General features: G+C 41.9%; 1 protein-coding gene across 2 annotated transcripts in view; it reads left to right on the top strand.

Moving 5' to 3' along the window:
- LOC109936154 (kinesin-like protein KIF3C) overlaps positions 1–12,101 on the top strand; it is a 185,309-nt gene extending 173,208 nt beyond the window's left edge. For both annotated transcript variants that reach the window (XM_048597486.1, XM_048597485.1), the window contains exons 8-9: positions 5,609–5,778; positions 11,352–12,101. In XM_048597486.1, the coding sequence (XP_048453443.1) occupies positions 5,609–5,778; positions 11,352–11,451 (270 nt within the window). In that variant the 3' untranslated portion in view covers positions 11,452–12,101. The remainder of the gene's footprint in view (positions 1–5,608; positions 5,779–11,351) is intronic.
- The last annotated feature ends 6,577 nt before the right edge of the window (positions 12,102–18,678 follow it).

The raw sequence follows: 18,678 nt of genomic DNA, 5'->3' as shown, positions 1-18,678 counted from the left end.
CTCGTCCCTGCCTCCCTAACCTGTTCTTCCTCCCACCTATCCCCTCCTCCCACCTCAAGCCGCACCTCCATCTCCTACCGACCAACCTCATCCCGCCCCCTTGACCTGTCCGTCCTCCCTGGACTGACCTATCCCCTTCCTAACTCCCTACCTACACTCACCTTTCCTGGCCCCATCCCCGCCTCTTCGACCTGTTTGTTTCCTCTCCACCTATCCTCTCCTCTATCCCTCTTCTATCCGCCTCCCACTCTCTCCCTATTTATTTCAAAACCCCCTTCCCCTCCCCCTTTTCTGATGAAGGGTCTAGGCCCGAAACGTCAGCCTCTCTGCTCCTATGATGCTGCTTGGCCTGCTGTGTTCATCCAGCCCTGCACCTTGTTGTCTCGGATTCTCCAGCATCTGCAGTTCCTACTATCTCTCATTTGACTCAAGTTTCTCTTTCTGCAAATGGCGCCAGACCTGCTGATTTTCTCCAGCAAGCTCTTTTTTTTGTGTTCCAGCATTTTATGCTTTTATTTCAGATTTCTATCATCTGCAGAATCTTGCATTTGTATTGTTTTTATGAACTTGGTGTATTTTGGAATAGCCCTTGAGTCATGGTGACCTTTGAGAACAATCTCAGTGAAATCTGGGAATTTCAGTCAGTGCAATGCAATTCACTGCAATCTTATTACCACAACCCAGTAATCTGAAACCAAACCTGGATTCTGTCATCTAAAATACAAGTCTAGATTTTCACTTTAGCAAATTAAATTGCTGTCTTCTTCCTACCTCATAATGAAATGAAAACATTCACATTGCTGTATCTCCACAATTTACAATGCTTTGTTCTATTTTTCTAACCATTATCGTATCATGATTAACAATCTGTCACGTAATTAACACAAAGATGTTGTATGAGATTTAAAACAAAATTGAACAGTGACTTGCTGAGTTAAAATTTTGGCTTGTGGCAAAAAATTCTGTTCTGTATGGGCATCTGCAAACAATTAATTATTCAAGTGTCCAGTAACAGTGTACCGCTGTACCAGAGTACTGCGGATTCATGCATTTACCAGCTGGTTAAGGTATTGGTACCAGGGGGAGAGGTTTAGTGCAAGCAAGTGCCTACTCACAGGAGAAGAACAACATCTTTTGGCAAGCCAGCCTCTAGCTGTCAGTGGTGTTTGGTTCAAGGACATAAATTGTGTGTAAACCTTTCAGCTTTTGAAAATGGTTGTCATCTCTAGAATTATTTGACTTTTTTATGATGGTGTTAAGCAGCAACAACTGCATTATTTGCAAATGTAAAATGATCACATAAAATACTGAAAATGCAACTGCTCTGTCAAAATTTGAAAAGGAGGGATTTTGTCAGAACTAAAGATGAGAAGTTTAATGCATGGAATATCAAACAGATAATGAGCTAGGCGTATTGGCCTTTGCATCCAGATTTCTAAAATGCCTTCCCACTGTTTAAAGTTCTGCACTCTCCTAAATTAGAAAGTATATTCAGTTCACACTTGCAATGTAAATTTCCAAGCTGTATTTATTAATGTAATAGCCCCCTCTGTTGTATGATATGAGTATAACAGTTCAAAAAGTTTGCTTTCGTTTCGGGAGATAAAAGATGTGAGGTCTGATTTCTGCTCTGTTAATCTGATGGATATGACATATGATCTTTTTAAGTTACTACATTCTGTGGTCAAACCAGGATTCTGCCCATGTACAAACAAGTTTCACAAGTAAAAGAGAATGTCTTGTATTTATTATCAACAAAACCAGAAATTGCTGGAAAAACTCAGCAGGTTTGGCAACATCTGTGCAGAGAAAGCAGTTCTGAGGAAGAGTCACAGGACCAGAAATGTTAACTCTGCTTTCTCTCTACGGATGCTGCCAGACCTGCTGAGTTTTTCCAGCAATTTCTGTTTCTGTTTCAGACTTTCAGCATCCATAATTTTTTTTAATGTCAGATAATCCATTTTGTTGAAGTTGAATGAGAGATTAATGTTGGTAGGTCATAACAATTGTTCCCTACTTTTCATTGAAATAACACCATGGGATCTTTACTGTCACATTTGAAAGGGCAAGAGCGTTTATCTACTCATTCAAATGATAGCATCTTTGACTATGTAATATTCCCTCAATAATACACTAAAGTATCAATCTTCAGTTTTATGTATAAAGTCTGGAGAGAGAGTTAAACCTTAATCTTTAACTCAGAGGCAGGAATGACACTATCTCAGCAATAATTGCAATAACTGTATCACTACAATCTGAAAATAATGGTGCAAGTTATGGGCAGGAAATAAGTAAACCTGGTTTTTGGTTTGTCACTAATACCTGATTGTGCTCAGTTGGCTTAGTTTTAAACTGATCAGAATTGTTCTGTGTCAGAAATATTGTAATGTTTATTTCCAGAATGAGCTCACAAATTGTCATGCCAAGTTGTTACATTATTCTAATAGTTAAATACGGCAAATTTGAAACTGTTCAGTGTATTCCGGGTTCTGATGATATTGTTGTCAGAAGTGTATTGGATGATTTCGCAGCCTTGTAATGGTAACATGCTGCTCACCAGTTTATATATTTTAAAGCAGAGTCAACTTGATCCAATCTTATTTTTCATTATCTTCTCCAACACAATGATAGATCATTCTGTTTTAATTTATGCTCAAATTGAGATGGAAGCTACTTCTAAAGGTGTGATATTACTAAAACATTGGAAGGAAATGTCAGAAATCTACAATGAAAAAGAAATGCAAACATGAAAATAGTTGCCAATGTTTACTTTTCATTACTAGATATACCATGTTCATAATGTCTTAAGCGCTAATATTTTTAAAGTCTTAACATTTCTTTCATTTCCCTTTCCCTAACCACCTGGAAATATATGCCGCATTTCTGTTAATTATTGGAAATATTTTAATCATTTGTGGGACATAAGCATTACTAGCTGGGCCCATCCTTTATTGCCCATCCCTAGTTGGCCTTGAGAAGGTGGTGGTGATCTGCCTCCTTGAACTGTTGCAGTCAATTGGTTGACCTACAATGCCCTTAGGGAGAGAATTCCAGGGTTTTGACCCAGTGACTTTGAAGGAACAGTGATCCAAGTCAGGATGATGAGTGGCTTCAAGGGGAACATTCAGGGGATGTTGTTCCCAAATATTTGCTGCCCTTGTCCTTCCAAGTGCAAGTGATTGTGGGTTTGGTAACTGCTGTCTCAGAATCTTTGGTGAATTTCTGAGCATCTGCTGAGTGTCACTGGTGAAGGAAGTAAATGTTTGTGGATGTGGTGCCAATCAAGAGGGCTGCTTTGTCCTAGATGGTGTCAAGCTTTCTGAGTGTTATTGGAACACTTCTGTTAAGGTACACTTTTCCAACAATGGGGAAAATGAGATTGAGCTGGGCTCACTTGCACATACGGTACTGCCAGGAATTTAACGTAATTTTAAAGTGTGAGCCCATGCCCAGTTTTAATAGGATCCAAGTACAACAACAATTGTTGCATACATGGCTAATGGTACAAGTCCAAAAAATAACAAATACTGTAAAGGCTGAAACAAAAACAGAAATTGCTGCAAAACCTCAACAGGTCTGGCATCAACTGTGGAGCGAAATCAGAGTTAATGTTTCGGATCGAATGACCCTTATTCAGAACCGTAAGGGCTGTATCTTGCAATTTTTCTGTACTTTTGATTGTAGATTGAAATAGGAAAATGTCTATTTGAAAATCTAAGAATTGTTGAAAGATTAATGTTCTTTTTAAAAGCAAGTTACCTGACACTCACTCACTCCTTGTAAGTACCATTTACACACTGTTTGTTCAAGCAGTGGGGAGGTTATTTACAGATAATCTGGAGCCAGGGGAGTGTGGACGAAAAGAGTTGGCTGGCTACAAATGGCTGATTTGTCTGTAGTTATCAATGACACTCATTCTGCCTGCCAACAACTATATGATTGGCTCACAGGTAACTGAACGGCTTAGGAATGGCGATGCTTGGCTGAGAAGCCATGGGCACCCTCTCCTCACCACCCCAGAAGAGAAGGAGCGATTATTGCTCTGTTGTAAAAGCCATGCTGTGTCTAAAAGTAAACAATTAATTTTTCCAGGTGCACCATACCCCCTGCAAACTAGCGAACATATCTGGAGAAGGAAATTCGAGAAGCAATGTTTTGATCAGAAAAAGGATCATCTCAGCAAACTGTGTGGACAGGGACCAGTGAACTGCCTTCCTGCCTGTCCCTCTGCCCACAACACTGTAACCCAACACCAAGCTTCACCAGGTCATGGCTAATTCTGGAGCCCGTTCTTCAAAACAACAGCCTGGTTTTTGTTAGGGCCCATATATCTAATGTCTTCAGGTTCTAGCTATCATGTGGGGAAAAGTAAATTGGCTAAGGATTGTCATCAGTTGTGCTGGGGCCATAGGAGCAAGTTGAGCTGGATCATCCTTTCAGCATTTCCAGTTGAAGAAGATGTGAATCTTTCAGCTTTGTCAAATGTACTGAGGTATACTGGGCTCCCTCAGCACTGGGGATGACAAAGTTTGTCAGGAGCCTCCTCCTTTATGTTCTAATGACCCACCACATTCACTCCTGGATGTGATAGGACTTTAATCTACCCATTAACTGTGTGGGATTGCTTGTATATCTGTTTCTGCTGTTTGGCATGTAGGTAGTCCTGTATCATCACTTCACCAGGCAGCGAGGTCACTGCTCCAGGTATACCCTCCTGCTATCTTTGTTCTGATCATCAGTTCAGGGTTGATCTCCCACTTTAATGGTCATGGTAATGGGAGAGTGGGGAAAAGCTAAGCCATGAGGTCACAGATTATGGTTGAATACAATACTACTGCTGCTGATGGCCCCCAGTGCCTCATGGACTACCAATTTTGTGTTGCATGATCTGTTTAAAGTGTATCCCAATTAGCACAATGAGAGTGACATCTGTCTCAATGGAAGCCTCTGTGTGTAGATGGAGCTTCATCTTAAGAATTATACGATGTTAACTCCTACCCATATGGTTATGTACAGATGTATCGGCAATAGTGAGACTGGTAAGAATGAGATCCAGCATTCTCTCGTTGTTAGCTCCCTCACCTCCTGCTGCAGGCCCATTATGATAGAGATTGCCCTTTCAGATTGTGCCGGCTCAGTTAGGAATGGTGCTGCTGAGCGACTTTCGGCGAGAACATTCAGTGCCTTTACTATCTGCAGTGCTTCCCTTATTGCTGATTCATCAGCTAAAGAAGGCTGTAGGTAGTTAGCAGTAGGAGGTTCCTTGCCCATGTTTAAGCTGAAGACATGAGATTTCATGGGGTCTAGGTTCAATACTGAGGCTTCCTAGTGCAAAATCCTTCCAACTACATGCCACCTCGTCATTGACAGTGCCTCCACCTTCATGTCAATGACTTTATAAAAGATAAATGGTTGTTCTACTCCAACAAGGCCTTCCTAGAAACCTTGTAGCTGTGTGGGGCCCCAGTGTATCAGAACCCCGTCTAGTTTCCAGGTATTTTAGCTTTTGCCTGTCAGCAGTGCCATGGGGATATGTTGGAACTGCTGCTATTCTCAGAAGTGATGCAGAATTGGAGTAACTTTCGAATCTGTTTCCTGTCTGGTTTAGGCTGAAAACATTCTTTTCTTGGAATTAGACATGGCAACACCCACAGTGTTTGAGCTGGACATTCCACAGTCACGGTCACTACAAGGAGCAACTGCAGGACAGCTACATCACAGCAGCTCCGTTATCCCAGATCGGTCAGCCAGCACAAGAGTTAGGAAATCCCGATCATGGTGAGAACTTCTCAAATCTCAGCAACTGCAGGCTAAAATTCATTAAGCTCTGAGAAAAAAGGTTTTGCATGCACACCCATAAGGCAGTGTAATTTAGCCACAATTATCATTTCTTAAAATATATTTGTCATTCTTGTCTGAACTGGCAGTGCAACTTTGTTATTTTTGTCAAAAACAATGGTAATCCAGGAATATTTTCACAAGTTATGAGAAAATAAAATGAACAAGGATCTTGTAAAGAACATTTGGATTACTTGATTTCAGCATCAACTGTCTACCTTCTCATTGTATCCGTCTGTTTCCGGAAACATATTAGTTCTGATCTTTCAGCAATCTCAGTTTTTGTTTCTGATTTCCAGCAATCACAGTTCTTTCCTTCCTGTCTCCCTACCTCCCTGCCCCCCAGTTTGAAAAAATACAAATTTTCTGCTGCTGTTTTAACTTCCTTTGTTAGAGCTTTTCACACACAGTATAAGATTTATCCAATCTGATGACCATAAAACCAGAATACATAAGAGCAGAAATAGACCATTCAGCCCATCAAGGCTGCTCTGCCATTCAATGGGTCTATGACTGTCTGATATTTTTCACTTTCCTGCCTTATCCCCATAACCCTAGAATCTTTATCGATCAAAGATCTCACTTTATGAACCTTGAATATACTTGATGACCTTCCCTCTAGAGCCCTCTGAGGTAAAGTATTCCACAGATTCGTTACCCTCTGAGAGAAGAAATTCCTCTTCATCACTGAGAGGGTAGTGAATCTTTGTCCTATCTGGGTAACCCCTTACACTGAGATTATGCCTAGACGCTCCAAAAAGGGAAACAATATCTCCATATTTACGCTGTCAAGCCGGAGAATCTTAAACAGAAATTGCTAGAAAATCTCAACAGGTCTGGCAACATCTGTGGAGAGAAAGCAAAGTTAATGTTTCAAATCCAGTTAACAATGGTTCTGAAGAAGAGTCACTGGATCTGAAACATTAGCCCTGCTTTCTCTTCACAAATGCTGCCACGCCTGCTGAGTTTTTCCAGGAATTTCTAATTGTTGTTTCTGATTTCCAATATCCTGCCCCTAAACCTCTCCTCTCACTTCCATCCAAGGCCCAAGACAAACTTTCCAAATCTGACACGGGTTCATCTGTACATCCTCCAACCTGGTCTACCGAATCTGTTGCTCCTGATGTGGCCTCCTCTACATCGGTGGGACCAATTTGTGGAGCATCTGCGCTCTGTATGCTATAGTCAATAACACCTTCCGGTTGCCAACCATTTTAACTTCCCTTCCCACTCCCTTAGTGACATGTCCATCCTGGGCCTCCTCCAGTGTCACAGTGGTGCCACATGCAAACTGGAAGAGCAACACCTCATATTCTGCTTCGGGAGCCTGCAGCCCCATGGCCTGAACATAGAATTCACCAGTTTCAAAATCTGCCCATTCCCCTGGCCTCATCCCATGTTCAACCCTCCCTCTCATCCCTGCATCCTTGACCTGACACAACCTGTCCATCTCCTTTTCTTCCTATCCGCCCCACCCTTCTCACTGACCAATCCCTATTACCCACTACCTGCTTCCACCTATCACCATCCCATCTCCTCTCCCCAGCCCCAACTCTCCTCCGTCTATTTATTTCCCAGCTCCGTTCCAGCTCCCCAGTCCTGATAAAGGGTCCTGACCCGAAACGTCGACTTTTCTGCTCCTCTGATGCTGCCTGACCTGCTGTGTTCCTCCAGCTCTCCACTGTTTTGGCTACAGTACATTCATTTCCCTTATCCAAGTTATCAAAATTTATGTATAGAGTAAATAATTGTGGTCTCAGCACTGATCCCTGTGACACATCATTAGTTACAGGTTGTCATCTTGAAATGCTCCCCTTATCTCAGCTCTTTGACTTCTACTAGTTAGTCCATCCTCTATCCATGCTAAAATACCAGCCTAATACGAAAGGCCTATCAGAAAATACAGCAAAGGAACAATGGCAGACATTTCAGTAGATAGTTTCTGGCTCACAGCAAAGACATTTTCCAGAGAGGAAGGACAATTTGAGAAAGGGGATAAACCAACTATTGCTAACTGGGGAAGTTTCAGATAGCAAGAGAAAAAAACCTACAATGTGGATAAGATTAGTGATACACGGCATCTTATGCTGACTCTACTTGATTATACTTTTCTAAATACTCTGCTATTACACCCTTTATGATAGAGTCTAACATTTTCCAATAATACAGCCTAAAGCTATTTTACCTTTCTTTGTCCCCTTCCCTTTTTAAATAAGTGTTCCATTCCAACTTTTCAATCCTTTGGGACTTTCCCAAAATCTAAGGATTCTTGGAAGATTACATCCAATATGCAATCCAGTCCAGGAAATTATCAGTCCTTAGCCCAACTTTGACCCTAGTACTTGTTCTCTCATGACACTTATTGTATTTGTTCCCTGTCCCCCTTATTCCCCCTGAACATTTAGTAATTGTGGGATTCCATTAGTGCCTTCTACTGTGAAGATTGATAAGACCATAAGAAGTATGAACAGGAGTAGGCCATTTGGCCCCTCGAGCCTATTGCACCATTTGATAGGGTCATGGCTAATTCGACATTCACTTTCCTCCCCTTTCCCGCAACCCTCAATTCCCCAACTGATCAAGAATCTATCTGTCTCAGCCTTGAATATACACAAGGGCTCTGCCCCCACAGCTCTCTGGGACAAGGAGTTCCAAAGACACTCAACCCTCAGAGAAGAAATTCCTCCTCATCTCAGTCTTAAATTGGTGCCCCTTAATTCTGAGACGGTGCCCTCTGGTCCTGGACTCTCCCATGAGGGGAAACATCCTCTCGGCCTTGTTCTGTAAAGGCTCAATGTTCACTTTAGATTCACTCTTCCTTTCTATAAATTTAAAGAAGCTCTTGCTCTCCTTCTTACTTGCAAGTTTAACCTTAAAATTTATTTTCTCCCTTCATTATTATTTAGTTACCTTTTTATTTAAATTTTCAATCCCCTGGTTTACCACTAAACTTGTCCACATTGTAGGTTTTTCTTGCTATCTGAAGCTATCCTTAACTTCCCTACTTAACCATGGTGGTTACATAGAAAGAACATAGAACAGTACAGCACAGTACAGGCCCTTCGGCCCACGATGTTGTGCCGAACTTTTACCCGAAGCCTAAGGACTATCTAACCTCCACCGCTACTTTATACTATCATCCATATGCCTATCTAATAGCCACTTAAATGCCCCTAATGAGGCCGACTTCAGTACCCTCTCCGGCAATGCATTCCACACCCCTACCACTCTCTGAGTAAAGAACCTACCTCTGACATCCCCCCGATATCTACCTCCTTTCACTTTAAAACTATGTCCCCTCATAAAAGCTACCTCCACCCTCGGAAAAAGTCTCTGGCTATCCACTCTATCTATACCTCTGATCATTCTGTACACCTCTATCAAGTCACCTCTCATCCTTCATTGTTCTAAAGAGAAGAGCCCTAGCTCTCTCAACCTTTCCTCGTAAGACCTTCCCTCCATTCCAGGCAACATCCTGGTAAATCTCCTCTGCTCCTTTTCCAACGCTTCCACATCTTTCCTGTAATGAGGCGACCAGAACTGGGCACAATAATCCAGATGTGGCCAAACGAGGCTTTTGTATAGCTGGAGCATAACTTCACGGCTCTTGACCTCAATTCCTCTATTAATGAAAGCTAAATCCGGGTTTATCCCCTTCTTCAAATTGTTCTTGCTCTCTGGAATATGTCTTTGCTGTGAGCCAGGAACTATTTACTGAAATGTCTGCCATTGTTCCTCTACTGTATTTTCTACTAAACTCCTCCCAGGCCACTCCAACTAGCTCTGCCCTCATTCCTTTGTAATCATTCTTATTTAAATTTACAGCAGTTGATTCTGATCCAAGTTTCTCTCACTTAAATTCAATGCTAAATTCTGACAACTTTTTGTCACCGGTTTCATAAAATCATACAGTCCCTACAGTATGGCAGCATACCTTCCAGCACGTTGACTCCTTACCGACCCTGTGGAGAGCATTCCAGTCAGACCCACCCAACCCCTGCCACCCTATCCCTGTAACTCTGCATTCCCTATGGTTAATCCACCTGGTCTTCATATCCCTGGACACAATGAGCAATTTAGCATGGCCAATCCACCCTAATGTGCACATCTTTGTTTTCTAGTGGGTCTTTACTCTCAGATTATTCATTAAACTTTCCCCATTATGCATCACCAGATCCAGAATTGCCTGATCCCTGGTTGGATGTACAATATACTGTTCCAGGAAACTCTCCCAAACTCACTCTATGAATTCTTCCTCATGGCTACTTCAGCCAACTTAACTTTAACTTTCCCATTCTACTTAAAGATTAAAGTCACATCTGATTGATGTACTGCCTTTTGTAAACGCCCTCATTATCTATTGATCTAGTCTCTGTTTTCACTATTGGTACTGTTCGAGTCGTTAGGCCACTAACAGAGTTAACAAAAACAGAGTTAACATTGAGTCAGATATGACTTTTCTTCAGAGCTCAGTTGTTAAAACACCTTTGTACCAATTTCCTACTTTGAAATAAATTCCGAGTTTCACTCACTCGGCCTTTGTCTCACTCAGCTGAACTTGCCTGCACACTGTGACCGCTCCTTACTCGTGCTCAGGGACCCACTTGTTTGTCCATTCCTATAATCCTTCTTCTTAATGGATTCCACAAATCCTGTAATTCATGTGTTTTCTGAAGACATGACCATTTTAATGGGCCAAACTGGTCCCTTTGAAGGAGAACACTGCCTCAGTAAAATAAGACAGCATTTTCAATAATCTTGAATAGAAAGAACAAAGCAACTTGCATTTACAGGACAAGTTTCACAATCCAAAGTGCTTTAGAGCAATGGAAGTGTGTCGCTTTTCTAATGTAGGAAGTACAGCAGCTATTTTGCACACAACCAGATCCCATAAGCACTGTGGCTCAGTGGTTAGCACTGCTGCCTCACAGCACCAGGGGCCCAGGTTCAATTCCAGCCTTGGGTGGCTATGTGGAGTTTGCACATTCTCCCTGTGTCTGTGTGGGTTTCCTCTGGGTACTCCGGTTTCCTCTGGGTGCTCCAGTTTCCTCCACAGTCTAATGATATGCAGGCTAGGTGGACTGGCCATGCTAAATTGCCCATGATGTGTAGGTTATGTGCTTTAGACATAGGAAATATAGGGTTGCGGGGATTGGACTGGGTGGGATGTCCTTCAGAGGATCAGTGTGGACTTGTTGGGCCAAATGGCCTGTTTCCACACTGTAGGGATTCTATGGAGTAATCTTTTAGAGAAGTAACTATTAAAAAGGACAGAGAAGATAACTTCTCTGCTCTTCTCTGCAAACTGCCAATGGGACCTGATGTATCCACCTGAAAAGATCTGAGGACAGGGGCCTCAGTTTAACATCATCTGGAAATCACTTCCCTTAGTGCTGCACAGGTTAGATTGCGTGCACACAGAATTTTTGCAAGTTTTGGAACACTCTATTTTATTAAGATAATGCGGCATGCAAAAATGAAGCCTATATTAATTCTGACTTTTTCTGTTCTAGGTCCAGGCCTGAGCGAAGAGTAACTTCCTCCTCCTCTTTCTCCTCACTAGCTTCAGGCTCACAACTGTTCTCTCATTCACATGGGGTAGTACCACAATGAAGAATACTGGGATACCTTTGCCTGCTCTAACCCTTTCCCTTCCTTTCATCCCGTCTCACTATATCTCTGTGTTAAAGGGGTTTGTCCCTGACTTTCACTGAATATCATTGGATTTAACAGTATCCCGTCAGTCTTTGTCTGCTTGCTGCATCACTTTGTATCCTCCATAATCTGATGCTCAGTATTGAAGAGACATATTCTGAGATCTGTTGAAGAGATTGTTATTCCAAACAGGCATTATCGAAAGTTATAGAATATGAAGAACAAATGTTGTTAGCACTGCCAGGCCTTCAAATTGGTTCATTAGAGGGTTAATGCTTGAATAATTGATTTTTTTTTCTTATTTTACTGAGCCGTCAAATTCATTCACACCTCTCCAGTATAAAACAGCTACATTTACTTTGAAATTGTGACCTGAAGGAAGATGTTAGTCCTGTAATGCAGCAGGTTGTCTGCTATGTTCATTTCTAAGAACAATAATGTTGCTTTGTAAATTTGTTGGACTTTGTATCCTAATTAAATTGATGTTGATGTTACTCCAAAAAGGATTTCAAAATATTTACTCCCAGGTACTGTTGTAACTGAAAACAAGGGAAGTTTACCTTATTGTGGATTAAAATAAATATGATGTACTCAAGGACTTAAACCAATATTTGCATGATTTCATCTTTTTTTCATAAAGACTGACGTTGTGATATGACTGAAATTATCCAGGTACAGGTTGATCATGAGAATCCTATCTTGTGCATAGAACATTGCTCACAATGACCAATGACACAGTATTATTTTTGCATTCGTCCCACACTATGTGATAAGCCAGTTGTAGCTGCCACCTCTTTAAACAATTAGAATGAACACATTTTGGTAAAGATAAAGAAACTAGTATAATCCTGGATATGATTGCAATGATGATATTGTTGGTTGTTGCCCTACAGTTCTGAATATGTAAGTGGTACCTTAATCTATTGCTGTTTATGGAAGCTCTTGTGCATTGAAGGCAAAAAAAAAAATGAAGCCTATGGTGAGAACCCTGTGGGCACCATTTTTCCCTGGAATCCTGGAGTTGATGGGCAGGACAAATGTTGGGAAGGTTAACCCCAGAAATACTCACTCCCTTCACATCGTCATGGCGCTTCAGTGCTAGGCAAGTAGGTCCATGAGCAACCTTCTCGATTTAGCACCAGTTTGGGAATTCTAACTTGGTGACCTTTGACCCTCTCCTAAACCATCGGTCTTCAGCAAGGTGAACACCATAGGATGGGTCTATCTGGTGGTCAGGGCAGGATATACCCACCATCAGTGGAAGAGCAACAGAGTAATGTCTCATGCTGAGGGAAATGCCCCTGTGGTGACCGTTATTGCTTGCTTCTGTGAAATGAAAGGTGAATGCCAAACAGTGGGGAAGTGTCATGTGAGAGTGAGGTAGGACAGGCAGGAAGACCCAGGAGAAATTTCTGGAGAAGAATTAGTCATTCTGTGGATTCAGCAAAAAAGAATTGTCAGTCAGGTACAGCTTATCTCACCTTTTAATTACTGGACCCGCTTTTGACCAAATTGATAGGGTGAAATCAATCAGTTAGAAGAATTCTAATTGCAGCCCACTGTGGGGACCTGCTTGCAAATGTTGACAAACCTGCAGGAAAGGTTTGGAGGGATTTGGACCAGGAGCAGGAACATGGGACTAGTTTAGTTTGGGATTCTGCTCAGCATGGACTGGTTGGATCGAAGGGTCTGTTTCCATGCTGTATAACTCTATGTATGACTGTAAATTGTTAAACACCCACTGAAGGGTTTCAACAAACCACTGGCTTGGTTACTTGTCTTCCCAGCAGGTGAGAAAAAATGGCTAGTTCCCTGACTGGGAAAGCAGGGCAGTTGCCTGCTGGCTGGTGTGTGGCCTGCCATCATGCCTCAAATGGGGTGTATTTTGGAGCAGGGATGGGTGCTGGAAGCTACCCTCCTGACTTAGCCTCTGAACCCATTTTCCCTGTTTTGACAGCCCACCAGAGAAGAAACCACTTCTCATCATTACAGACCCTAATGTCCTCACAGCCTGGGGTTCAGGCGAATCAGGAACTTAGTCACACCTAGAGTCACTCATCCCTGCACTAAATCTCAGCCTTGTGTTTCTGGGATTTAGGAAGAAACAAAAGGCTGTGGAGTAGCAGTATTGAGGAGTTTTCTGCTTAAATGTACAGTGCCTGAGATGAAGGATCACATTGTCAGTTCAGTACCCTGGCTTCACCATCTTTTTGGTTCTCAACTTCTGCTCAGAAGTGTTCACACTTATTCCATCGAAAGGCAGAGGGAAATTTATCCATGACCATTTCAACTGCAACTTTGCTCGACCTTTATGGTTGTGAAGGTTAGAGTCCCAGGAAGGGAGGTGAAAATTGGCAAATATATCACAGTTAGTGAAACTAATGCAGGCAAAATCAGGCAGCTTGAAGGTTTATTGGATTAAGATTTAATTTGCATTCTGCCTACTTCTTGTCTTGAGAGCTTTGTTGCTGGGGCTTCCCAAGCTGAGTTGGATAGCATTGGATGAAATCCTGGGCCATGGGCACTCTGCTGAAAAACAAAGGGAGCCATTGCTTCCCCTGTCTGTTTGGGCGGAGGGGAGGTGCAGACAGATCACTGCAGAGGGAGGGCTGACTTGAGAAATTGAGGGAGAAAAAGGTAGCGACTAACAGGGAAAAAAAAGCATGTTTGATTGAATGAACTCTTAATATCTGCAGCCTGTTTTTTTTAATCACCTTGGACTTTTTTTTATTTATTGGATATGACCCCTTTACCTGTAACCTTTTGAGTATGTTTGAAATAAGGAATACTATCTCTTAAGAACCTGCAACCATTTTACTTCTGTACATTGCCAGATTCTCTAAACAGCTTATAGCACCGGTAAATATATACTGATGTTGCCAGTTCTATAAGCAGAATGTAGCACCAGTCTTCATCTCCTTAAACTACATTTTATTGGACCAATTTATAAAATAAATAGACAGCTGCTCCATCTTTGTATTGGTCAGGTAGACACATAGGAAGCAGTTGTGCAATGGATACAGTATTACAATCTGCTGACTGTTTGCACTCATTTGGTTCATTTGGAAAGCTACCAAAGATGAAGGGTCATTTTGATTGTCCAGCAGAGGTAAATATTTTGGCCGGGAGATTCTGAGGGCCAGGTAATAATTTCTGCAGTGTAGATATGAACATTACACATGGAAACCCTGTGGGTTCCCAGCGTAGGGGACCCTGAAGGAATTTCCTGGCCAATGGAAGAATCCACCTGGTAGTTCCCCTATACATGGAACTATCTGAAAGTCTCCATTGAAATCAGAGAATTCAGGGGGTTCTACTGCAGGTATGTAAATAGTTACTCAGGAAACATTAGACAATCAAAACCTAGTCCTGAGCAGGTGCTGAACAGACCTCCCCAGTTACACCTCATTCAGACCCTGACCAAAACCTTGTTAGATCTCCAGGATCCAGCACCCCCCTTTACCACTGGAATCCAGCATGGTCCTTCTACCACCGGCATCTGAAACCCAGCCCATCTCCTGCAGGATCTATTAGCTCCTACCTACCCTAAATACGCTATCACATACCTTCCTCTCTTGTCACTGTGCCCTGGAATCTTACTCCCTGGCACCTTAGTTAACTGGCATCCTACCCTCTACCCACCTGGCACATTACTTAACTAGAACTCTAATTTGTACCTACCTGGCACGCTAACCACACATTTACTTTGTGTGCTTAACTTGTCAATGCAGCTTTCAGTGTTACTGCCTGTAATGCTGGATCTCTACATTACAGAATACAGAAGCTGACCACTGTAAGAAAAACGGGCACAGTTTACTAGCCCCGACCATTCTACATGATAAGACACCTGTCACAATGAGAGTATGGCTCCATTTCTGAAGGAGATCTGTCTGAAATCTCCTGTCAAAGATGTGGAACTTCTTCACTGTGTAAAAAGGAGTGGAGTGTAACCTGCATGATATTGCTATGCCTCAGAAAATCTGGCCATTGGTTTTAAATTCCTTGTAACAATACAAGCACTACATGGAATAATGAGGAACAAAAACAGAAATTGCTGGAAAAGCTCAGCAAGGAGTTATCAAAGACAGTCTATCAAAGACTCAGTTCCTATTAAACTTCAGCCCTAAAGCATCCATTTAGTTATTTAAATGAGTATGCATGGCACAATTAGACTGGGTTTTACACAGCAAGATTGTTGCTGATATCATTTGTCCTTGATTCTTAGTTAGCTGTCATGGCAACCAAGATGCCTAGTTATGTGAAGACAACTGGAAATAATCAGAAGTAGCAGATACAACTTCAAAGAGGTTTTGGGGGTGTTGGTTTGTGAAGGCCACACTGTCCTGATGTTAAGATGGTTATCGTGTTACCTACAAGGCTATTTTTGCAGTCAGTCCAATTACATAGTTTTCACTGATTGAACCATGCTGAGTTTGTCAGGTACGAATAATTGTTTCCAGTGTAACACACAATGAATTGAAGAAGAATCTTCATCTGAGGCTGTAAGTTTCATTGCAAAAAGCCTTTATGCAATCTTATCTCGAACTTCAGCTTATTAGTGGTCAATCTGATAGGGCCTACAGTGAGTGGAGTTATACAACTCAGTGAATGTTGAAAAGTTCAGGTGATACTAGTAAGGGAACATTTTTTATGTAACACCATTCTTCTAAGGAGCACACATTTGGAAATCAAGGAATTATAACAATGTAGAATTGTGTGTGTATAACAATGTAGATTAGTTTTAGCAAAAATACTTCCTTACTCAGTAACTTCCTTTCCACATTTTTTATTTTATCATGGAATGTGGGTGTCACTGGCTGGAATGCATGTTTTGCCTGTTCCTAGTTGACTTTGAAAGGCTGGTAGTGGGCTGCCTTCTTGAACCACTGCAATCCATGTGCAGTAGGTAGATCCACAATGCTCTTAGGGAGAGAATTCCAAGATTTTGACCCAGTGACAGTGAAGGAACAGTGATATATTTCCAAGTCAAGATGATGAGTAGCTTGGAGGGGAACAATCAGGTGGTGGTGTTCCCATTTATTTGTTGATGTTATCCTCCTAAGTGGTAGTGTGGGTTTGGAAGGTGCTGTCTGAGAATCTTTGGTGAATTACTGCAGTGCATCTTGTAGATGGTACACACTGCTGCTACTGAGCGTCAGTGGTGGAGGGAGTGGATGCTTGTGGATGTGGTGCCAATCAAGCGGGCTGCTCTGTCCTGAATGGTGTCGAGCTTCTTGAGTGTTGTTGGGGCTGCACTCATCCAGGCAAGTGGGGAGTATTCCATCACACTCCTCATGTTTCCCTTGTAGATGGTAAACAAGCTTTAGGGAGTCAGAGGTTGAGATATTCACTGCAGGATTCCTCACCTCAGACCTGCTGTTGTAGCTACAGTATTCATATGGCTAGTCCAACTCAGTGATGCCGCACACCCCCCACACCCACCCACCCCCACACACACATATACATAAACACACACACACATAAACACACACACACATACACACCCACACGCGCACACACGCGCACACACACACACACGCACCCACGCACATGCACACACACACGCACCCACACACACACCCCCCACACACACAACACCCCCCCCCACCCACACACACACACACACACAATGTTGACAGTGGGGGATTCATTGATGGAAATGCCATTGAATGTCAAAAAACAATTTCATTTTTTATTCATTCAAGAGATCTGGGCATCACTGGCTAGGCAGCATTTATTGCCCATCCCTAATTACCCAGAGGGCAGTTAAGAGTCAACCACATTGCTGTTGGTCTGGAGTCATATGTAGACCAGACCTGGTAAGGATGGAAGTTTCCTTCCCTAAAGGACATTAATGAACCAAATGGGCTTTTCCTGACAATTGACAATGGTGGTCAGCATGGAGTTTTAATTCCAGATTTTTATTGAATTCAGATTAATCTGCCATGGTGGGATTCAAACTCAGGTCCCCAGAACATTACCTGGGTCTCTGGATTAATATTCTTGCGATAATAGTCTAGGCCATCACCTACCGCTGAGTGCAAGAGAGATTGAGATATTGAGAGAGACAGAACTGAAATATAATGAATGAATGTCACTACTGGAATCTTATTTCCATTTAGTATTCATTAGCTCATGTTGAGTATACATTGAGAAATAAATACTTTCAATCAGGACTGGAGACATCTTACAGCAGCCCTGTGATGTGGTTTCAAACTGAACCTTGGTCTTTAGAAATACCAATATATCCATTTAGACTGTTGGTCTGTTTTATTTCCATTCATGTTTATCCTCCAAGTCAACAGGGTCCTGATCAGTATGGGAATGCAGTGGCAAATAGAGCCTTTTAATTTGAGGTTTCCATTACATCTGGTTCCTATTGGGTTCAGGGAGTTCAAATCTTCCCCCCAGTCTTTATTGCACCACACCATTTCAAACTCAGATGGAATATCTTTGGTGTTGCTGATTGTGCAAGTGTTGCCTATTGGGGTTAGCAGTGTGAGTATTTCACACAGCTAGCAATAGTTTAGAGTCTTGTACGGCCCTGTTGTCAGACTGCATCATATACTCAGCACAGATCCTGACTGCATTGCACACCACGTCTGGCCATTAAAATCAATATGTGGAAAAACAGCATGAGAATCAGCTGATTTCCAATCTCCGGGTGTTGCAGGTGAGATTCCACCAGCAGTACATAATTCTGCAATGTTTACCCTTTAATGTGTGCATCTGAAGCAATTGTTGGTTGGTCATAAATCATAACAAACACAAAGCATGAATTGGAATCTGATTATTATCTGAGAAGGATGTAGAAGGCTAGGTGCTGAAGGCTGGTATGTTCTCCAGGGGAATTGCTCTATCAGATATCCAGCTCAGATAGGATAGTTGAATAGCCATCTGTGGTGTAGTTATTGTATAATATTTAACAACTTTTAGCGTATATAGTCATTCCAGAGAATTACAGATTTGCAGCACTGAAGAAGGTCATCTGATCCATCACATCTTTGATTGTTGTTTGAAAAAAGTATCTATTCAGTTCCATTTCCTTCCCTTAACCCTTTAAGTTTTTATTTTTTTTTCAAATATTTATACAGTTAAACCTATTGGGGATTCCACATCCACCAATGTCTTTGGTAGGTAGGGTGTAATTCCATATTCAGATAATCTTTTGTTCAAAACTTTGGG

Source organism: Rhincodon typus, chromosome 5 (genome assembly GCF_021869965.1).
Source record: "Rhincodon typus isolate 14 chromosome 5, sRhiTyp1.1, whole genome shotgun sequence".
Taxonomy (NCBI): domain Eukaryota; kingdom Metazoa; phylum Chordata; class Chondrichthyes; order Orectolobiformes; family Rhincodontidae; genus Rhincodon; species Rhincodon typus.
Note: the sequence above shows the minus strand (reverse complement) of the source record. Positions and strands in the feature narration are given on the sequence as shown.